This window comes from Ambystoma mexicanum, chromosome 7q (assembly GCF_040938575.1).
Source record: "Ambystoma mexicanum isolate Mex_15411 chromosome 7q, UKY_AmexF1_1, whole genome shotgun sequence".
NCBI classification, from domain to species: domain Eukaryota; kingdom Metazoa; phylum Chordata; class Amphibia; order Caudata; family Ambystomatidae; genus Ambystoma; species Ambystoma mexicanum.
In genome coordinates this window covers 628,715,788-628,739,673 of record NC_090941.1, presented here as the reverse complement: position 1 = coordinate 628,739,673, position 23,886 = coordinate 628,715,788, and the positions used below count along the sequence as shown (strand labels likewise).

Sequence of the window (23,886 nt, the reverse complement as noted above, 5' to 3'; positions counted from 1 at the left end):
AACAAATTTAAAAATAAATAAATATTATGCCCAAATACCAAATTTCTTTCTGATTCAAGCTTTTCAGGCCCAATCCCCCATTTAAATTCTTTCACGGTTGGTCTTCTGTTTCTGCCGATCGTTAAGATCTTTGACTTTTTGGTATTTATTACCAGATCTTTGTTCTCCATATAAGATTGGGGTCCCTCCAGTAGGTGCTGTAGTCCTATTTCTGTTTGGTTTACCAAAACCAAGTCGTTGGCATAGCATATTGTTGTTATCTCCTAGTTGTTTATTTTTGGAGGATGGTGGTTTATATCTTTCAATGCCTCTGGGAGATCGGCGATATATAACTTGAAGAGGGTTGCGGCTAGGGGACACCCTTGCTTGACTCCTCTTTTTGTTTTTATTTCTTTTGATAGTACACCTTTGTTGTTTAGTCGTACTTTCGTTGTTGTGTTCTTATATAGTGCCATTACCGGTTGTAATATCGCTTCGGGGCAGTTCCAATTTTTTGGTTTCCGCCAGAGTTTCTGGCGGTTTACTCTGTCGAAAGCTTGCCTTAAATCTACAAAGGCTAGATGTAATTTCTATTTTGCTTTCATCGCGTTTAGTTTCATTTTAGATAACATGATTAGATTAAGTTCTGTGCCAGTCCCTTTGGTAAAGCCTGTTTGCCTAGAATCAATGATTTTAGATGTTTTTGCCCAGTCTGATACGTTTTTTTGTAAGAATGACGCATATAGTTTTCCATTCACGTCAAGAAGCGTTATTGGCCCGTAATTTGACAGACTTTCTCGTTGATGATTTTCGAAAATTGGAACTATAGTATTTGTGGTCCATGAGTTTGGGATATTCCTACATTCTTCTATTTGTTTAAAGACTAATAGGGTGAACTTCGCCCAACCCTTTTTTAAGTTCAACGTTCGTTAACCCGTTAACCCATCTGGTCTGGCCGCAGACTAGTTTTTTAGTCTCTTTATTGCTTTTCGATGTCATTTTTGTCAATTTCTAAAGACCATTGTTCATAACTTGTTTTCCCCTTGCTGCAATGATCTGGGTCATTGCTTCCAAATACACTTGAGTGTAGTGGTTTATCCAACAGGCTTCTGTTACGCTGTTGTTTAGCCTACTTTGTTGGTTTAAGGACTGATTATTTAGCAGTGTCCATAGATCTGTAGTTTGTTGCCCTATTGCTTTCATCATTAGCTCACCTTGTTCTTGTGCTCGCTGCTTCTTGAAACCTGTCAACCAGTTTTTATAGTGTTGTCTTTTGGTTTTAATTTGGTCCAATTTTGCTGAAGAATTGATGACTTTTTCCTTTCTTTCTCTAACTTGCCCTTTTAGTTTTTCTTCTTGACACTAGTTCACTGTCTTGGTGTTTCGGTTCCAATAACGGTAGTTTCATATCAGTTTTCCTTGTTTTATAGGTTGTCAGCAGGCATTCATATGTGTGGTCTCCTAGTCCTCCTGCTTCTTGATGATTTTTTGCCATTGTTTTAATATCTGTTTTTTTTTTTATCTCACTCGGTTACAGCCATGGTTTATTTAAACAATTTTGTTGGTTACGTTTTTCTGTTGTTCTTTTTTACTAGTCCATGTCAGTTTTACGATGTTAGGGTCACTGTCATGTTGTGAGAGGAGGTCGAGACGTTTTATCTGGTCGATGTGATCTTTTGATGTCCTTATGTAGTCTATTGTTGATTTTTGATTTCCATTTTGCCAGGTTTCTTTTCCAGGGATGTCTCCCATTGAACCAGTGGGCAGAATTGTTAGTTAAGAAGTCCGAGACTTATGTATAGAGGAAGGGGGTGGCAGCACCACGCCATAGCCTTGTATGAAGACCATGTTCTACTGTATGTGCAGAACCCCAGGGTGCATGTGCTATATAAGCTGGAAGTGCTGAACCACTTCGAAGCCCTCATGAGTTACAAAGTGACCCAGGATAAGTTGCTGGTATTCCCACTGGGCGTGTTGAGGGGGGAAGCAGCACAAGAGCTCCCTGATGTGGGACTGCGTTGGGAGACGCACTTTCCTCTACCAAGGTATCCAGGTCCAACACTCGGTCACAGATGCGTTTCAATAAAACCTAGGGAGGACACTCACAGGGATAGACGACGGGATACAATTCTGGAACCGGCTGCCTCTGTCCCTAATGTCAAGATCGACATCTGTAAAATGATCATCCTCCCCAGGATACTTTATTTGTTCGCAAGCATCCCATACATGGCAGATCACCCTTCATTAAGTCATTAGATCATCAGATAGCGGACCTGAAGTGGGGCAGGAAACAACACAGGGTGGCGTTAGCCATGCTACATAGAGGGCGGCAGGAGGGGGGGATTGGCTCTACCGGAATATGAATTATACTTCCTGGCAGCCCAGTTGCAACACGTGCTGTAGGAGAGGCATGGTATCACAAGTATGACACTGACACAATGGGTACAGTTTGTAAAACCTTTATTGAAGTTTATGGGTTTGTGGAAACTCCTACTTTGCACAATAACTAAGATGGGAGTAGTCTCGACCATCAAATAATAAATAACACCATCCTAGTGGAGTCCGTCAAATCAAAATGGCCAATGCTAACAAAACCTCATGCATGCCCTATCTCTTGTACAAAAAGTGTAAAAAGGGGAAATGTATGCAAAAGGAAAAATCAGTGTTCAAATGAATGGTTGATCCAGCTCTCCTCCCCATGTTAGACCTCAGGGAGTAAGGCAGTCCCTGTAGGCATGATGACACACTCTGCCTCGGTTTCCAACACAATAAACCATTAAAATATGTGGATCCAGGACTGCCACATTAAAGTCTCTTTCCCTGACTTCCAAAATATTCAACCCAAAAATTCACAAAGGTCCCCCTCTGTTGTGCTCAGACCTTTCACCAGACAGTTCTCGTAGGTCCCCTTCTGCCGGGCTCAGCCCTCTCACAATAAAGCTCAACACAAACTTGCAAGGGAGCTCCCTTCCCCAAGCTTATTTCACTTTGGGTCTCCCTCTGTTGGGCTCTGACCACTTTTGGATTTCGAAAACATTCGAATGTGCGTGGCTTTTCAGACCACTGCAGGACCACTTTGACTCAAAGTTTACAGTTCAAATTTCACTCTTCCCTTCTCTGGGAGTTAAACTTCTTTATTTCACTTTTGCTGTTCATTTGCTTTAGCGCTTCAAATAATGTACCTTTCACAGAGACTTTCGAGTGGGCTACCTACTTTCACCAGACCACTCTGTTACTTTCGCGGCAGTCTTTAACTTTTTTAGTTCATTCACAGGTATGCCTTTCCATGCATCTCATGCACAAGCGTGAAGCCTTCACTTGCGATATAATGTTGCTACTTCAAACTTCAACACACTCCGGTCTCTCAGGTTGCTTGCCAACTCAGCGGCTGTGTGCGTCTCTTTCTTGGTTTTGCGATATCCAATTCAGGAGTCAAGGTTAGTACCACAGGTTTGGCCTTGCATCCCCAACACTGCCGTTCACTCTAGAGGGTCGCCGGCGTCCTTTAAACACAATGCAGTCTTCACTTGTGGGATCTGGCCTTCTCCACATGTTTTCTGAGGCCTGTTGGAGGCAATGACCCCCGGTAGGGAAGTCTCTGGGTTTTTGACTGCTGCTCTCGCCCCTTGGTCTGTTGCTCTTCTCCAATAGGTTTGCCTTCGTCCCGGAAGTTCTGCTCATACGCGCGTTTGGCCTTGCTCAGAGTGTGTCTTTGGGTTCTGCCTTTTATTCCTGTGAGGAGAGCTAATTGGTATCAGGTGTATGCACTTAGAGTCAAGTGCCTGACTTTGCCTGACTCGATGAGCGGGACATGTCCAGTATGATGTGTGAAAGTTAATGATGTTACTCTGTCACTCTCTTCCTTGGCCCAGTGTTTGTGTAAACAGGTGGGAGGGGTTTGGACCTCAGTGAATCCTAAAAAATAGGATGGGTTGGATGAACAAAATAGGAGGGAATGCAGCGTCTCACCATCGGCTGCCTCACTCCCCGAATACCCCTCACCCAGGTGATCCTCCCACACTGGTCTACCCCCAGGGTCTGGTTCCAAAGGCGATAGCCGTGCCCTGGCCACCTGAGAGAGAGATCCCCGGGGACTAGCGGGTGAGACACCCTCTGGTTTCTCACAGCTGCCACACGGCAAGGGGGAAAGGAGGTTTGGCAAGAAATTAATGGGGGAGCCAAAGAAGTACCACTCTGGACGTGAGTTGTTATAGAGAGCAACATAGGAAGCGGAAGAATCATGCTCAACTGCAGTGGTTCAACAAGCCTGGCAGAGGGCCCGAGGTCAAGTTGCAGACGGGGAGGGTATATAGGCCTGGCATACCTCTGAGGAGTGACACAAAGGTGGCGAGGATTATAAGGGACATAGGGGATGCCAAATGTGCTGCAGGTGGGTGTCGAACCTTAGGAGACCTTTCGAGGGGGGAATCTGCTGCCTTTCAGCGCATGGGCGGAGAGGTACCAGGCGTTGATGGGACAGTTCCTGAACTATGTCAGACTGACCAGAGCCATGGCGACTATGTGGGATGCGATTATTGAACAAAAGGAATGGGTGCCCCTTTGGACTGGTATTAGATGAGGCAAAAAGACCTAAGAAACAACAAAGAGAGGCCTGCTACCGTTGTTGGTACTTGGCTGGTTATATATTTTAACCGAATTGTATCAACATATTATCACAAAATATTTGTTTTGTTTCTTTTCATACCTACAATGTGTCATAGAAACCACTTGAATATAGTAAATGTGGCAAAAGTTTTAATGTTACTTGGTGAAAAGCACAAAATTACACTGGTACGATTAGAACCTACTGTATAGATAAATAAAATGAAATGGAAAATAGAAGGCAAAGTTAAATAACGAAAAGAAAAGACCCAGTAAGATTATCGGAACAAGAAAATCAGCAGTGACAAAGGAAATATAGCAGAGGCTAAAAGTCAAGGTCAATACTCAAGACAATTAAAGGTTTTGAAAAAAGATAGCACATAAATTGATCATCAAACCTTTAGATGCTTTAGAGTTTACCATATACATTCTGAAGTTGTGCAGCAAATACAATTTTTAAAAGACATAGTAATTCAAACAATGATTGTTACTGGTGCAACACATAACGTGGAAACAATGAAAAGTCACACACATTCCATCCTTAATTTGACTGATGGGCGATAATTGCTCTCAAATAATGTCCATTTGAATCTCTTTTCAAAAAGGGGATTTTTTCTAAACCAAAAGAGAGAAACCACTGGGTCTGCCGGAGGAAGTGACCATACAGTTCAGTTCTAAAACATTTATTTTTAAGTTTAAGCAGATCGTCACCTGTATTGGTTGACATGCTTGGATGGTTAGGGCCTGTAGGGTCAAAATATGACGGGCCTTGTATGAGCTCTTAATGTTTGTTGCTCAGTATAGCTTAATGTAGTGTTCTCAGGCATAATGTGTCCCCAGCCTTGTCCCACTGATCCGAGCACCAAGGTCCAGTGTGAGAGAGATCTGTGGTTGGAGCTTGCCGGAAAAATTATAGCAGAACTGAGTCTATATTTATAGTGTCACACCTGGAGTCCTGGCCCAAAAAGCATCTCTGGTTGTTGAAAAATATTGAACAAAAGGAATAGGTGCCCCTTTGGACTGGTAGCAGATGGGGCAGAAAGACCTAAGTGTATGTGGGATGCAATACCACACAAGCCCCTAACCGCCCTTATCCTCCAGGTGATCCTAACCTTGGGGAACAAAGAACATGCCCTATCCAGACTACACGACGTGTTGCAGGACAGTAGAACCCTCCCGCAGCTTAAGGTGAAGGACAGATGGGAGCGTGACATGGGAGTTAAGTTTGAGGAACCGGCCTGGCGTAAAATATGCAGAAGCGTGGGAAAGGTCTCAATGCCAAATGTAAAATGATTCAATTCAATGTCTTGCACCAGGTATACCTAACCCCCAAAAACTGCACATGATTAAACTCAGCCACCCACACCAATTCCTGAGATGAGGACAACATGCAGCTGGTTTCTGGCACATGCTGAGGGTGTGCCCGGTGATAGCATACTGGCAGGGTGTAATGGCAAAAATGGATGCATTGCTGGGGAGCCAGATGGACTGATCTCCCAAGGTGTGCCTGTTAGTTGGGGGGGTGGGGTGTCGTTGAAAACAAAGTAAAAGAATGGCAGCCTTTCTGTTAATACTGGCCAAACGCAGGCTGGCAATTTCATGGAAATGCCCTAGGGGTCCGCTCCTGACGTAATGGGTAGCGGATGCACAAAGGTCGGTGGCAGCGGAGCAGGGAGTGGTACAGGCATTGGGAGGTATGGAAGACTCTGAGGGTAAGGGGCTGGCCCGGCTCATCCTTCTGCATGATTTACGGACATCCCCGGATGATCTCCCTCCGTGAAACAAGGCTACGTTGACTGTGGTAATTCATGGATATTGTGGAGAGTAGAGATTGTGGAAGGTGATAGACCCGCCAAGTTGATAAGGGGGGCAGGGTAACAAAAGTGAATGCTGGGCCAAGTATGTAGCGATTTGGCTGGAAACACGGGGACGGGGGGGGGGGAGGTGAGTTGATGTGATTTTGTTTTTGTTCAAAATCAAACAAAAGATATTAAACAAAAAAATGAACTGTTCATTGCTTGCTTTTCATATGTGCTAGCCAGCCTGGTGCTCCCCATTCTGGTTTCGCTCACTGGTTGGATCTTACGACTCTTCAGTGAGGTCCTCGACCGCCACGGGTTCTCTTTTTCCATGCAGTACCTCGCTCTTTATCCCAGCGGCTTCCGCTCTGCTCACCCAGCAATGCTCCACCTGCAGCTGGTGGAGTCTTATGCCCGCTTTATTTGGTCGTGCCGGTCTCTCTCTTTTGGTCAGCCACCGGCCTCTAGCAACCTTCAGCTCCACTTCCCACTGCATAACCTCAGCATCCTTTCTCGGGTCTCGAGCGCTCTGCCTGCCACACTGTAACGCTCACCTGGTATCCACGGGGAATTCACTCAGCCTGTTCTGACCTCTTACGACCTCGAACCCTTCCCTGGAGGCTATTCGACTGGAGACTGGGCCTGAAACACAGGATTGGTAGAGTTTAACTCCCTATTGCCTCTGTGTGCTTGAACCCCTTCTTCCCCGGGGTCCAACCCTTCCCTTTGATCCACAGCTCACCTTGTTTTCTTGGATAGTGTGCTCTCCGTCCTGCTTTCAGCGCAGGGGCGCATTGATTGATGCGGACTCGTTGTTGCCTAGTTACTTCACTGGCAAGAGTCCGACAGGTAAGTATAATGAGTCTTTTGAACAGTTCTCTAACTTTGTTCCTTTCCTTCCTTAGATGATGGGTGGCGTCCGGGGATGGCGGCGTGCTGCTGAGATGAGTAGCGCTGAAGGTGAGAGTACGATGCGCGATGCACCCCTTTCGTATTTGCATTGAACAGAGTTATTTTTCGGTCTTTTAGGTGCCGCGACGTTTTCAGCGTGAATGCCGGTTATGAAGAACAAATACGGTGGGTAAGCACGGTATGCAGCGCCTCTAGATGTTTCCACGCTAACCTAGAGTGTCTTTTCCCTCTTGCAGATGGATGAGAAGTTCCGGAGACAGAGTTCCCCCAGAGCTGCTGGGATTCAGGTAAGCGTTTGAAGCTCGTACAGTATTTAAAAATAAGCGAAGATTTGCAGAATGCTTACTAATGCCTTTTTTCTGTTCTTCTCCCTTTTCCTTAGGAAGCGGTGTGCCGGGATGGGAATGACACCGCCGAAGATGCCCGCAGAACAGAAGGAGCGATGAATGATGGGCAGAAGCGCCGCAAGGTAAGGCTGTTCCTAACGGTGTTCTTGTTCTTGCTGGAGCTGAGCGCAGAAGAAAGATGCAGGCCTACTGGAGACCGATCCGAACACGGTGAGTGTCACACTGCAAGTGCAGAAAATGCAAAGCATGTTTTTCAGCCTGGGTGTAGCTTAAATAGTCTCTGGGTATCCCAGGTGTCTCTGGGCTGAACCACACCCAAAAGACTAGACCGCACATGCAGTTCTGGGAACCAAAATATGTGGGGGCATCCATCTTGTCCCCATCAATGCACTACAAGTCCAATCCCCAATGTTATCCTATGGGAGTGAGTGAGTCTGGTGCCACAAGCGCCAAGTCTGACTCCAAGTGGGTCTTTGAAGGGAGGGAGAGGCCCTTGAGGGCCATGTAGGTGATCGTGGCCTGGCTCCAGCCTGACATCTTGGAGGGCTGGGGACATGAGGGGCAGGAATCATGACACACACCACCAATTCAGAGAGATCTGCCTGCACACAGCAGTCCATAGCCCTACTTCCACAGCTGACCTCATTTGCAAAAGTATGTTGACTTTTAAAGTTCCCGCCACCATAATTAATGAGTCCAGAAAAGACTAGACTGCTCACCATTAAAATGGTAGTCCTGCCATGCTGTCCTCCTCCTCGTCCCAGTACACAACTGAGGCTGATATGTCTGTATTAACAAAATGAGGTTAATATGTGTTTGTATTAACAAAGTGAGGATGCGTCTTCCTAGTTGGTCTCTTCCTCGTCTGTGTTGATCTGGTGCTTCTTGAGGAAAGTATGGAGGGAAAAACAGGGAAAGGGTTGACAGTAGCCTACAAAAGCTTGAGGGATAGAGGGCTTATTATGAAAAGGAAATGGGAGGGATACCATGTCTCACCTAAGGATGTCCTCTCCCCACTCCCCAAGTCTCTTCCACCCAGGTGATCTTCCCTCGCATATCCACCCCAGGGTCAGGATCCAAGAGTGATGGCCTTTCCCTGGCCACCTGAGGCAGAAGGGGAAAAGAAGGGAGGATGTCCTTAGGTTCCTCACAGTCACCAATTTCGGAAGAGTCACAGGGACGAATTTGGGAGAGGGCCCACGAGGCGTCCAAAAGCACTACTATAAAAGAGGTGGCTTATGAAATGAGTCATAGATGGTACATGACACCGAAGAGTCACAAAATTACACCTTTGAGTACCCCAAAATGCTGGAGAGGATGTGAGCAGATAGGAGGCATGGCCCATATGTGGTGGAAATGTCGGCTGGCTGAAAACTGCTGGGGTAAAATAGTGGAGATAGTCAAGGACATCACAGGCTGCCTCCTCCCAATGTCACCAGTGATAATAATATTAGGGGATGTAGATGAGGAAGGAACGTACAAAATGTCAGGCCCAAACATCCACATTAATCACACACTTTTCAAATGTACCAAGTTGTAACACAATTATGGACGGATCTAAGTGGACCTATATAGGCCCAGTGGTGGGTAAAAATTTGGGAAGTGGTGGCCATGGAAAAAATCACAGCATAGGTACATAATGCGCTTTGGTGTATAGTACTATATAAATAAAAATCAGATCATAATGGTTTCCAGAAATACTACAGAACTTTGATAGAATATGTGTAAAATAAAGCTACTACTTCAGACCATCACTCTTGATACACTTCTCACTCACCTGATAAGTTAGCTGAGAAGATAAGATGAGAAGGGAGCCAACAGAGACATGAGTTAAGGAAATATAGGGAAAGGAAGATGGAAGGAGGGAATCCCCACTTCCAGGGACACGGAGGGAGGAGGGGGAAGGGTGGGGATTTCAATCTGCCTGAATAGTCGAGATATAGGTACGGATAACATAAGGAGTTGCCCATTTATGTATTTTTTGGTGTTTTATTTTGTTAGTTTTTCTTTTGGTCCCGGGGAATGTTTTGTAATTTTTTTTTTATATAATTTTATTGGTTTTTTCAAACCTTTAAAATAATTACACATACAGACATACAACAAAACTAACAGTTTCAGGGCTCTCTCCTCATGAGCCGTCGTGTGTCGTTTCACTCGATCATTACGTTTAGAGGCATGTTCTCTCTACTGGTGCCAACCTCAAACGATTTTCAATTGTCTCCAACAGCCGTGTTAAAGGAAATATCCGTTTTAAGTCTGTGCACTGAAACATCAACTCCCACCAATCATCTGCACATAATGAAGGATAATTTAAGTTCCAAGGTCCCAAATGGATTGTTCTCTCTGATCTTAACTTTGTGCAAAATAGCACTAAGTGATTGAGAGATTCATTGCCTTGCAGGCAAAGTCTACATTCAGGATTTAGATGTTCATTGCCCTTCCATGAACGAAGACGCTCAACAGTTTTAAACATGTTTAGCCGAAACATTATAAATAATCTTCATGCTTGCTGATCGGGGAACAGCGTGATGTAGCGTTGATGGCTATTGAACGCACGTATCTCAAGTCGCACATTGATTTTAGCGGCGGACCTCTCCATGCAGGTTTGCTCCCAGTCAGCATGCCAGATTTTGAGTTTTGCGGCGTCAGGATTTTCATGGAGCATCTCATGTTTAATGTCAAATTCCTCTAATATCGCTTTACATCTATTTGTCCACATGGACAGGATGTTAGAATTAGCAGATGAGACGTCGTAAAAAATGTCAAATCGTCAAATTTGCGCATGTGAACATGTTTTGCGATATAGGCTTAATAGGCTCCAGCAATTCCTGGCGTGAATCGATATAATTGATAACTCATACCTTATACAAGACGTCTTCAGGCCCTTTGGAAGTGATAGTACTTTAGACCAAAAGCAGTTCTCTAATGATGCCCACGCCGCATCGGAGCAACCGAGGGCATTCTCTGCCCCTTATGTCAAGACAGGGATAACCTTTTGTTGATAAAAGGACAACGCAGGTTTTAAGGAGAATTTCCCAAATCTCTTTTGGATGATCAGTGCCTGGCTTGCGAGTTGTTTACATTTCCTTTTTTTTTTCAGCAAGCCAGGGTCCATCATTTATAGTTGAACTTATTCTCATACCAAGATAGTTTACGTTCTGAGATATTTGGAGCGTTTCTTGGCCTAAGGACCATTTCAATTTTTTTCTGTTGGGCACACGGCGTCCGTTCAGGTTTCTTAATACCAATATTTCAAATTTTTTGATGTTAATTGATAAGTGGTTGGATGTAACATACTGTTGAACACCGTTTAGTTTCCTTTGCAATCCGATGGGCGTTTCATCCATCACGATCAAGTCGTCAGCATAAAGAAGCCAACTTAGATGTGAGTTGGCTACTTTTGGCGGAAATGACGTTACTGCATCTATTGTGACACCTATGTCTGAAATAAAAAGGCAGAATATTACAGCAGCTAAAGGACAACCCTGTTTTACGCCTTTAAAGGTCTCAATCGATCCAGATAAAGTCCCTGTTTGATCCAAGCAAATTTTAATTGAGGTCTTGGTGTGGAGTTCTCTAATCGCAGCTGTTAAGTCTGGCGGGCACCCCCAGTTCTGCAGTTTTGCCGACAACAGTGACCTATCGATGGTGTCGAATGCATACGAAAAGTCGACAAATGCTAGGTAAACCTTCGTATTTGATCTTATCGCCTCCATTTTGATGATGTTTAGTATTAGTAAATTCAGAGAGCATCCCACCTGTTTTACAAACCCGGATTGTCTTTTATATACATGATTCGATTTTATGGCCCAGGCTACCAGTTTTTGTTGTAGCATTGTAGCGTAGATTTTACCTAGTATGTCCAACAATGCTACTGGTCGGTAATTTTGGGGATTTGTTCTATCACCCTTTTTAAATACAGGTATGATGATCACGGACTTCCAGGATTTTGGGATCTGACAGGTTGTGGTTATCCTCTTAAATAACGTCACACAAATGTCAGCCCATAACTCTGGGTGCAATTTGATGGTCAAATTTCTGAGACCGTCCGGGCCAGGTGCTCGCACATTTTTTGCTTTCTTGATTATGGCCACTATGTCATCCTTTGGGAAGGTCAAGTCCCAGGATTTACCGCGTTCCTCAACTGGGCCACACAGTGGTTCATTTGTTTTATAAAGGCTTCAAAGTGGGTTATCCAGTCAGCTTCCGACACCATGCACGCTTGTATTGCTCTTTGGGGGGCTTGCAGGTTGTTAATGAGACTCCAAAAGTCCGTTGTATTTTTGTTTTGTAGGACCTTTAAGATTTGTTCTGCGTCGTTTTGGATCATGGCATGCTTATGTGATTTTAACCAGTTCTTATACCTTTGCTTTGCTGCCTTTGATTCTTGTTTGCGTGCTTGGTCGTCTAAAGTCTTAGTTTGTCTAATTTCACTATGCATCTGGCGCTTATGTTTTAGGAGGTCCAAATCAAAGCAATGCAATCGAGCAAAGACCGTATGTTTGAGCCCCACCTTCTTGGTTTTAGATTGCCTGTGTAGATGGTCATATTCGAGATTCAGCTAACATTGCAGTACTGGTTAGTAAGCTGTACAAGATAATGTGTTTCCAGTCTCAACCGCACTCTATTGGATTCAACCTGGATTTTATAAGGCCACGATGCAGTTGGAGCCTTCAATGTAACTGAAAATTCTGTTACCAACATGTCGTGGTCACTCTCGGTTTTGCTGATAACTTTCAAAGATCTTATTTGTGGATGTAAAGTTTCTGACACAAACATGTAATTAATAGTTGATGCCAAACCAGCCTGATGCCAAGTGGATGCTGGTGGCATATCATCACAGGTGTTTCCATTAAGCAATTGTAGATTGCGTGTAGTTATCTCCTCTCACCATGATTGTGCCAGTATTTTTTTTTTCTCCACCTCGGATGGATTAAACAAGTCGATGTTTAGATCGCCGCAGATGATTATATTTGACCATCCTGAGGTTTCAAGGAGTTGGTCAAGTATTTCCACTGTCTGATCAATGAACTCCTGTTTCCCAGCTCTTTTATGGTTCCCATGCATGTTTAGTTTGGTTATCCGATCGGTGCACGTCCCAAGATGACCCAGCAGTTCTATGGAAGTCTCTTGAATAAATGGAGAGTGGTTGATTGAGTTCAGGATCCTCCATCCTTACGATCTTCTAACATGGTTACAAGACCTGTCATCGGACGTCCTTTTAGAGGTTTTATCACAGGATTTAAAGCCTCCTCAAACTCAGTTGTCACTGGAGCTTCACTTAACCAAGTTTCTTGTAAGCATGCAATGTGAAGGGAGTCGAACCAGTAAGTTTGCAAATCCATGTGTGTTCCAAGAGGCTACTCTACACATGTTTTGCATTACATCATCTTGGCGTTATTGTTGGTTTTTGTTATTCAAACATGCAGCCAACCATTGCCACTCATTTTTTCCCCAAAGAGCTCTCGTGGTTTTGTCGCTAGGTTCATTGGGGCAGCCCAAACTTACGTTTCCAAGTATTGCAATTCTTATTTTATCTTTTTGGAGGTCCATTTCAGTGGCTTGTTCACCGATTTCCTGTGCAAGACTCATTGAGGATTGAAGTCCTTTGTCGGCCGTGTAATCCATTTTTAAGGGCCTGCAAGGGCTCCTTTTTGGGTCCAGCCCTTTGTGCTCCTTATTTGTTGTCATCCATTTAGACGAAACCCCTGCTGGGGACTTATGGCGACAAGTCTTGTCGTTTTCGAATGACAGTGGCTGGTGTGTTTCAGAGAATTTATAAACCTCGAAGCCTAAAGAAAACAAGGCTACTTTAACATCCAATATAGTGGACGCGATTAAGGATGGGCAGACATGGAGCACCACCTTATCGTTTCGATTTTCGTCATGAAATTCCACGATCTTCAAGTCGCTGGAGCTTATGGCACGTAAGGACGGCACAAGATGGAGTAGCCTGATCATGTTGCCTCGGTTTAAAATTAAATAATCAGAGGACTCCAGCCTCTCGATTATAAGTTTAAAAACAGGGGTCGTCGTCATGACATTTCTTGACGTTGTTACCATTGAGATTTGAGGTCGAGTCTGAGGGGCATCTGAAATAAGTGATGTATGTTTTCGCCCGCCTATCTCACTGCTGACAAGAGTTGACGGTCGCTCACTTTGATTCATTAAAGCTGCAGGCTTGGTTGTCTCCCTTAAGTCAAGCCGTATATTCTCAGCGCAGCCAGATCTTAAGGTTACGATATTATGCATCCTCTTTTCATGTAAGGTCATAAAAACTAGACTGGTTGGAGAAATAAGTTGTGCTTGGAGTTTGTCCTTTTCAACAATAAGACAAGTTCTTCCAGTTATGGTAGGTTCCCGTGGAGTGGGTTGCAAGGCCACCTTTTGACTATTGGGTGCTTTAAGACACTCTATGACCGTTTTAATTTCCAGAGTCACAATGATGGACCCCTTTTCAGTGACCTCCGAGATGATTCGAGTGTCATTAGTTTTGGCCCCCGAAATTTGAGAAGAGTCATGTTCTAGATCTACATACTCAGCATCCTCATATGTTGATAGATTTAGAAGATCAGCAGGTATGTTGTGCGCTGTACTTGACAAGTCGATAACTCGTTGGATTGAGAGCGTTTCATTTGAGTGAGGTACTTCTTGATTTTTGTTGTTTGTTAGTGAGGAGGCCATTATGCACTTATTGATGTTACTGGCCGCATTTAAGTTCTGGGACCGTGGAGCCCCTTGCCCTGAGGCCTAACCCACCTTTGCCTGTCTCCTCCCTGCCATTTTTCAGCACCCATATTTTCCAAAAAAGGGCACCCTCTGGCTCTCGTCGTTGGTACGTGACTCCTCAATCAGATGTGTAAGGTATGCCATATAGTATATAGCTCGCACCTTCGCCGCGCAATCTCTTTCGGCTGGCATCCTTGGATTTTGCTACATCTGGGCAAGGCAGCATCTGGCTGCCCCCAACATTACCCTTACCATGTGCCCATCCTCGCCCTCATCTGCCTCCAACGTTACCAAAAGAGAAGCCGCCACAGAGAAAGCTCTGTATTGATCCCGTCCACCTCTTTAATCCACGACAGGACTTCCGTACTGTATTTTTGCACCCTTCCGCAGCCCCACCACATATGACCATAGTACCCTTTAGCCCCCCCCCCCCATTTCCAACAGCGTGGGTTGTATCCCTTGCACATATTCGCTAATAAAGCCGGCGGGTAATGCCACCTGTGTAGGACCTTTTTTAGCCTGGTGTCTATGCTGCAAGGATGCTGTCGACTTTGCCACTTTTCTGCACATCAATGTCCACAAGGCGTCGTCCATTTCCCTACCCTTGGTCCTGTCCTTATCTAATCCTGGCCGGGAGAGGGTCCCTGGGTTCCGCCAGCAATATCCCCTTATATAGCCGAGCTATGAGTTCCCTGGAGCCCGTCTTCGTGAGCAAGAGCATCTCAAAATCTGTCAGTCCCCTCTGTAGGTACGGCCCCTCTCTACTCTCCGATAGGACTCCTTTCAGCTGTAAGTAGCAGAATAAGGACAGGGTGCCTACCTGCAAGCAGTCTGCTAGCTTGTCTATTGTAATTAACGTCCCCCCTTCCCACATCTGGCCTGGCCTGCCCTGCTCAACCCAGCCTGGAATGCCAGGGGTTCTTCAATCCCATCCCGTATTAGTGGTGCCCAGATGCAACTCAGAGGGGATGGCCATGAGAGTGGGGACCCCCAGCCGTTCTCAGAGGGGGGACTGGTGTTAGGACTACATTATCCAGTGGCACCCATTGCTTCTCTGAGGCCAGGTCCAAATGGTCCACTAGCACCTGCAGTTGGGCCGCTTTATAGTAGGTCGGGAGGTCCGGGAAGCCCACCCCTCCTTCCTCTTCTGGCAAGATCAATGTTTTGTATGCTATTCTGCGTTTGGCCCCGGCCCACAGGAACTTTAGCAAGGCCATTCTTACTTCGTCGAAAAAGGATCTCGGGACCGCCCCAGGGAGCATCCGAAACAGCTGAGCATTCCCTGTACATAGGGTAGCATAAACCCAAAGTGAGGGTTTTCAATCTTTGGTTTATGAACATTGTGATGTAAACAATGTTATGTTATTTCATGTGAATTGTTTTACAAAAATGACTTTAGGTTATGAAAAACATTTGTTGTACAATATTTTGTTATAATTGATACTGTATGTAAAGGAGATTAATGTACCTAAAGTGGGTTGAACTTTTCAGTTGAGATTAAAAATTACTTCATGTGGATCCTGTGTTGAGATCCTCTATTTGAAAAATATCTGACTGGTTCCACTAATGTTGATTCTACTGAAAATGTTTATGAATCTCATTGGAATTGTTGTGGAAATCATACAATGGTGCGCTAAGTGGGGCCAGTAACTGGCCGAGTCCCCGCATACATACTACCATACCACATTTGGGTTCGGAGGAGCCCTTTGGAGCGCATACGAGGGTTGCCATACGGTGACATTTTTATGCAATTCACATGCACCATCCGAGATAGCCACAGCCTGCCCCATCGTTCCACATCTTTGCGCATCGTTGACCATAATAATTATTTAAGATTATCTTCATAATAGCAGATAGTTCCCTATGTATAGATCCCTGAATTGTTTGTATACCTGTATTCCCAGATATCGAAAGTGCTCCTCCTGTATCTGGAATGGGAGCCCCTCATATATTATTTCTCTGTTCCAGACAGTCCCCCAACCAGCAGTGCCACCGACTTGTCAAAGTTGAACTTAAAACTTGACAGTCTTCCATACTGCTTCACGCTGTCCATAATGCAAGGTACCGAATGTAGCGGGTCTGCAATGTACAAGAGGGCGTTGTCCACAAAGAGGCTCATCTTGACCGCCACCCCCTGAATCCCTTCATTTCTGTGCACCTATTTGGCCCACTCTCTGGCCCAAGGCTCCATCACAAGCGCATAGAGCATTGGAGAGAGTGGACATCCCTGTTGCGTTCCTCATTGCAACTCGAATGTCTGAGACACTACCATTTGCCACCACCTTGGCTGTCGGTTTTGAGTAAAGAGCTGGGACCCATTGCCTCCATCTTCCGGCCAGACCTATCTCTGAGAGGACTTCCCCCATCTCTGCATCTAAGGCTAGCAATATGGCTAGCAATATGGTGCCTTCCCTTACCACCTCTGATGAGTTAAGAATGTGAAGCGTCTTCCTCATATAATCGTCTCTCTGCCAATGCAGTATGAAACGTGCCTGGTCTGTGTGCACCAGTCCCAGAAGATGGGACTCCAGGCGGGACGCCAGCATCCTAGTGAATATCTTGGTATCCACATTTAATAACGAGATGGGCCTGTAGGAGGCACAGCTGGGCGGCTTCGGGATCACTGTAATAAGTGCTCACAGGAACGTTGGTGGGATTGACCTCTCCCCTGTTATGCAGTTAAATAGTTTGGCCCGGGGGGCTGCCAGCAGGTCTTGATATGGCTTATAAAAGTCAGTGGTAAACCCATCCTCCCCTGGGGCTTTCCCAGCTTTTAACTATCGGATCCCCAGCAGCACCTCCTTCCTTGTCACTTCGCTATTAAATGCTTCCACGCCTCTGTTTCCAAGTTGGGCCATCTGCGCTCTGTGTGCTTTCAGTTCCCCCTGCAGTGTGGTTTCCACTAGCCCCCTTCCTTTTTCTTCTGCGCCGCCTCAGCAATGAGCAATCCCCTAAATATCGCCTTTGTGGCCTCCCATGCCCACCTCGCCATTATCGTTTGTTGTAAAGTATGCACCCATCTTCTTCCCTAGAAAGTCCCTGAACACCTGATGATCTCTTACCAAAGTATCATTACACCTCCATCGTGTTTGCCTCCTCGGAGGGCTCTCTACCTTCCAAACTACCACCAGCAGTTTGTGGGCTGGCCACGTTGTCGCCGCCACCCTAGACCCCTGTGTCATCTCATCTTGTTTCCAGGGTACCAATAAGATATCTACCCTGGTGTAGGTTTGGTGTGGAAGGAAGAAGAATGTATACCCTCCCGGCCCAGCCTGGTGCTTCCTCCATACCTCAGTCCAGTGGTAGTCCTGCAAAAGATGCTTAATGTGAACATTTTCCTTGGTCTCAACCCTCTGCTTGTCCCCATTAAGTGACCAGCGATCCATCCCTGGGTCTCCCACCAGGTTCAAATCCCCTCCCAGGACAGTGATGCCCTCCGCCCAACCCAAATATCATGTGCAGGAACTGGACATTGAAAATGGACAGCTAAGTGCCCCTCCTTTTACATAATGGTCAATGCACTCTGCCATGGTGAGTGGGGCTGAATCTGAGCATGCATGTGTGGTTATATGTCCTAGACTGTGATACTATTACACTTTTGCACATTATTCTACTTTGTACTGATAAAATGATGTCCAACCTGTCTTGAAATAAGGGGTGCTGAAGATTAAATATTCTGATGTTACTATTAAGTAACTACATCCATGTTAAATGTTCTGAAACTGCTAAGAGCGAATCACATATTTTTATAAATTACAAATAAATAAAATGTTACAACAGTACATAAATAAACGTTTTTTTCTTTTAGTTGCTTGTTCAATAATTGGTAGCACAAATGTTTTTCTTTGCAATATAATGCATAACTCAAAGAAACTTTGTTTTTATACAGACACCAACTACACATGAAAAAACGCAGTTGAAGGATTCTTTTCCAATGACCACATCTGGGCTAAAGTGTTCTGAAACGCCCACTGCTGCAAATATCTCTCCTGAAGGTAGTTCAACAGAGAAAAAGGAAATGGATTCAAGAAAAAGGAGCAAAATGAGAAAAGCGTTGGATTTCCTTAGTCGCATTTCTTGTCCACCCCCATGTTCGCCAGGGCAGGCAATGGTTTCCCCATCTTTGCAAAAAGCATTCAGACCGCCAAGAAGCTGTGGCCCAAAACAGAGCAATATAAAAGCAAGGGATGAAAAACACAACTCGATGGATTTCAAATCAAAGCCATTGTGTAATAATACAACCTCTTCTACACTTGAGGATGGATGGGTAGCAGATGACGAACTGGCAATGATAAATACTCAAGGACTCTTGTCTAATGGAGCTGAGGAAAAAAAGACATGTTCTTTAAGCAAAAGTGCCATTGAGCAATCTTGTGATGTTGAACTGAAACAAGAATCTCTCCGGTCCAGTACAGCAATAAAAGGTGATGTTGTGGTGGATTTGGGCCAGGAAGCTGAAGATCCAGAAAATAAACTAAATGCAACCCAGATACCTGTGGTACATCAAAGAAAACTGCAAAGAAAAAAAAGAAAATGAGGCCAACTCTACTGTTCATATTTTAATTGCTGTAATAGTTTTATTTTATTGTAGATAAGTTCATATGAAGCATAGACCTGTTCTATTTTCATATGCATTATGTAACATAATTTATTATAAACGACGTGTACAACAAAAAACTTTCACGCACAAAAAATGAGATCCATTTTATCTCTTTGAAAGTTGAAATTTTACAAACCGTGCTTATACTGAAATGGTTGGCATGTGTAAATAAAGTTCATTAAAGAGGTTGTCCGGTGGACGTACTTCCATGCATATGCACACAATTGTGTGTTCTCTTTATGAATGTAATCCATGTCTTTTGGCGAATCAGATTTGTGTTATTTTTTTTTCTAAAAATAGATTCTTTTCCAAAACATTGTTTCATACATTAACACAGTTTAATTCGGTTACAAAAATAGATTTACCATTATTTTACTTTTCTTACAAAAGACATTGATGGTGCCATTGGAAATTACTGTCATGCCCCCACTTGACATTTTATTGCTTTAAGCAGTTCGAATACAGTTCCGCAGCCAGTTTGGGGTGGGGTGGGCGCAGAAGTTGCTGCCCAGGGCGTAGCCTTTATTCTTGATGGAATGTAATCCAGGATCCCCTGTGACAGGCCATGTGCAAGGATAGTGTAGTGCAGACAGGATCTCCTGCGACCCCCTGCCTGGATTGCTGTACCCAAATCAGAAACACGTATGCACAGCAGGAACATTCTTATTTTACTGTTTACACTTAAAAATGCATTGCTAATGATGAGCTTCTTAAATCATGTATCTGGCTATGCCCACTCAGCACCCATGTGAGTAAAGAAGTCTAATGCTGATCTAGGTGTTGAGCGCACACCCGACACTCAGAACAATAAGCCGTGTGCACTTCTATCCCTGGCCCACTTGCGACGTGCAGGATCCCTTTGAAAATGAGAGTACCTGCTTGTATGACTCAAGTAGGACTTTGTAGCTAGCATCCGATGGACCTCATTATGAGTATGGCGGTCCGGTAACAACATTGTTACCGGACCGGCACACTCCGAGTTCTGCGTGCGGTGGCCCCCTCCTTCCCCCCGCCAGGTCTCACCTGGTGGGCGAAAAGGCACCCACTCGCAGACTTTGACGGTAGCACCGGCACCATTATGAATGGTGCCGGTGCTAGCGTCCTCCCCATTCCCATTGACTACTATGGGACTATGGGGAGTTACTCCGGCGGTAGCCGTGCCGTTTTTACCGGCACGACAACCGCCGGGGTCGTAATGACCACCAATGTCTAGCATTGCTTAGATTGGCCCCAATGTGTAGAACACGTAAACCTATCTGGTGTACCTAAATGACTGTACTTATAGAAAGAACATTACATTATTATTGACAGTGTTAAAGATTTCCCGAAACAATGGCTGGGGGGGGGGGGCAATAGGCCGAAATCTAGAATTCCCACAATAGTGATTTCTCCTGTTGTCAGTATTGCTATTGCAGTATGATTCAACCCGTATGGTGTAGGGCTTTCTAGATTTTAGAGAACTCTGCACAAAGCCAAAATAAAACTATACAAAATAGACTGCATATTCAATGCCATGGAATTCCTGCTTGTTCAAGCAGTTGATATCAACAATTCCTTGGCGTTGAGTGGTTGTGTCATTCTGCATTGTTTAATAATATTAGTGTACATATCCTATGGCAGGCCGTATAAATAGCACTGTGAAAGGGAATGATGTGTACAATGAAATGTTAATAGGAATAATTTAAACAGCAACAATAACGCATTGCCTTCTGATTTGGAATAGAAAAACATCACTGTTACAAAACTGGTAAAAGTTTAAAATGGAAACCAATATATAACATTTAAAAAAAGGAAGTTGTGGCTGTGAGCAAGTACGAAAGCTGCATAAAGATCACTTCCAAACAGGCTTTTCATATATTGTATGCATTCAGATAATTGTCCTTTAATCAGCTCCGTTTTTAAAACTGAAGAATGTTATTACTTTTGGTCTGTGTGTTCAGCATACAATCCGAATAATATGTTATATTCTGAAAACAAACCATTGTGATTTACTTTCAAATACAAAAGAACCACATTTACGAACATACTTTTATCAAACAAACCAAGAACGCAAGAGGCCTAAATATATGCATTAAACAATTGCATTTTTCTGTAATTTGCTGAACGCCTTTTTTTCTTTGACCATGGAACTCACAGATCATCCAACATGCGCCGAAATATCGTTCACCACAATCTTGTCCTGTATTATTGGCAAGTGAATGAAATGTAATTAATGGTTGCCGGTATAATCGTGAAAGACTGGAACGTTCCTTCAGTGGATGTTGGACATGAGGGTGGGCAATAATGGGTTCAAGCGGGAAAGGTGTGGAGGAATAGATGGGAAAGGGGCAGGAAGACAAAGAAGGCGGTAGCAGTCAACTCAGAAAGTGAGTTCAAAAAGTAAGCCTGTGGGGTTCTTTCTGAAAACTGAGTAGATTTCTTTATGGCTGCATTGAGACAAAAATAAGTTCACAATTATTGTAGTCTTGTAGCCTTCTAGGCATTGTTTTGAGTAGCCCGCAGTGACGAGAAGTCTAGAGCTGGAGGATCCAAGTGTCCTTGATGGCTGAGGAGTCTAATGTAGGGTTGTAGATGCATGCGGCTGGTTCAGTGGAAAGCTCCTGTTTGTATAACGGGAGATTTTAAAGATGAGGCAGGATGAGATGGGGAGCCAATGGAGTTGCTTGGTGGCTTGTGAGATGTGTTTCCATGGGTATAGGATGATTTGATGAAGCTTGGTAACAGAAGAGTGTGGTAGACCAATGCAGAAGTAGTTCTCATGATCCAGCGTGCAGGGGATCCAGCGTGCAGGGGATTATTGTTCCGATGAGAGATGTTGCAGTGAAGCTAGGAGGTAATATTACAATATGTAGCGGTAGTTGCATGGTTTACCACGTTGTTGGCCTGACCTTGGAGCTAGAGCTTGTTCTCAAAGGGGCTACCAAAATTGTGAACAGATTTAGCATGGGAGGATGCAGGACCAAAGTCCAGAGGACCGTTAAAAGTTAGAGCTATGGGATGGGCGGCTGCTCATTTTATCAGTGCTTGCAGCAACTCACCCTTTTAGGCTGTCTGGAAGGGATGTGAGCACGCGTTTTGGTTCAGCCGGTTTGCTGGTATCTAACGCTAACCATTAACTGTGAAATTGGCCCCTTCTATTTCGTCTTTCGTTTGATGTAGCACTATGTGCCGAACTGGTCGTAAGGGCAGGACTTGTGCTTGGTTCCTCACAATGCAGCACAGTGTGAAATGTAACATTGTGCTCATATTGTTCTTTCATGCGTTTTATTTTGTCTCGTGGGACTCCATGACTATTTTTTCTATACTCAAAAAAAGATAAACACAATAATTCAGTTAAGTTGATATTAAAATGAAACTTCACACACATTTTCTATAGGATTGCTTTTCTAATGTAGAATTAGAAGACAAGTAGAAAATATATTCTGTTAGTGGCGGTGTTAGATACTCGCAAAAAAAAAACTTTTTTTTTTTTTACCTAAGTCAACAAAGAAATTGTGTCTGCAACGTTTCAAGAAAGGCGAGGAAAGCACATGAGAGAAATTCCGAAGATCATACAAATTAAAAAAAGAAAGTCTGCTAACATTTATAATTTGATTGGTATACTATGTGACAGTCGGAGGAACCGGCTTGCCATTATTTCCAATTCGGCTCCTACGTAGCTGCAATGGCGACTGCATAGTTTCAATGATGCAACAGACGGCATTAAATAAAAACACAGAATATAAGGGATACGGTGAATTACATTGCCGTCCGCACTACCTCGTTTCAGTAGCAGTAGAAAGAACATAGGCTAAAGTAGACATTACTTTTGTAGGCAGCCCGGTAGAGGGTAACCCTTTTTTCCTTTTCCTGAAAGGGTTGATTTTGATCGCCAACTTTCTCCACAACCAGAGACGCAGCACTCTGCTGTACAGTATTGTGCGCATGCCTAACTCAAAGTCCCAGAGCTACCTGTGTGTTGTGAAGAGACTCGTAGAAGTATACGAGATTGGAGCCAGGTAATGTAGCAATCACATTCTCCTGTATTTTTACAGCACTCTTCAAGTGCAGTTTCCTTTAATCATGCCGGGGCACCCTACCTGAGGCTCCTTCAGCAGCCACAACAGGATCAACTGAAACGCACACCAAGCATTCTACGCTCACTCAAGCGACAACACCTCCTCTCGTACACAGTACAACACATTCACACAAAAGGTGTAAAAAGAGATTCACCCATGTGTACGCCACTCATTAGGTGGCGTGTCATACTGTGCGCTTTGGCATGGCTGTGGGAGAAAATTTGACCGCCACACGCATTTCCATTAAGGTGCAATTCTTCACGGATGTCATAAAACCGCGTAATACCAATGAGTCTTGTCACAATCGAGAGATCGCCTGACAACGCAAAACCACGCACGAGTTCACTTTATTCTATTTGAAACAAAACAGGGGATTAGGATTTAACTGAGCTCAGAGGTGAACGTTGGGAGTGTGTGTTGATGCTCAGTCCTTCCCTATTTCCCCAGTCCGGTCTCCCTTCTTAGCGACAGTCACAGTGGCTGGGATTTATATTGGCCCACACTCTAGTTGTCGTTCTAGTATCCTAGGTGTAACGTGAGACCTTTCCACAGCTAAGTGACCCTCCCCAATATAGAGGTTCTGGAGACACCCTCTCACACTCTATTTAATTCACTGCTCTGCCTGGCCTCTTTCTACTCTTTGTCTCCTTGCAGTTCTACCACCCTTCTTACCCTTTGCCATGCTCTTCCTTCAATCCGCCTCTCCTTGAGCCATTCCCTCTTCCTCCTCCAATTATTTTACCCCACCTTCTTCAAACTTCTTTCACGTAGTCTTCTCTGCACCTTTCTTCCTCTTTAGCACTTCCTCCAGCCTTCTTTTATCACGTATGTCTCCTGCCTTTTTCTCTTCGACCTCCTCC

General features: G+C 44.4%; 2 protein-coding genes across 3 annotated transcripts in view; one reads left to right on the top strand and one right to left on the bottom strand.

Moving 5' to 3' along the window:
* Positions 1 to 19,158, top strand: part of BRCA2 (BRCA2 DNA repair associated) — a 2,020,919-nt gene extending 2,001,761 nt beyond the window's left edge. For both annotated transcript variants that reach the window (XM_069639263.1, XM_069639261.1), the window contains one exon: positions 18,258 to 19,158. In XM_069639263.1, coding sequence (XP_069495364.1) covers positions 18,258 to 18,905 — 648 coding nt within the window. In that variant the 3' untranslated portion in view covers positions 18,906 to 19,158. The remainder of the gene's footprint in view (positions 1 to 18,257) is intronic.
* Positions 18,151 to 23,886, bottom strand: part of N4BP2L1 (NEDD4 binding protein 2 like 1) — a 299,334-nt gene continuing 293,598 nt past the window's right edge. The window contains exon 5 of the mRNA XM_069639264.1: positions 18,151 to 22,267. Coding sequence (XP_069495365.1) covers positions 22,081 to 22,267 — 187 coding nt within the window. The 3' untranslated portion in view covers positions 18,151 to 22,080. The remainder of the gene's footprint in view (positions 22,268 to 23,886) is intronic.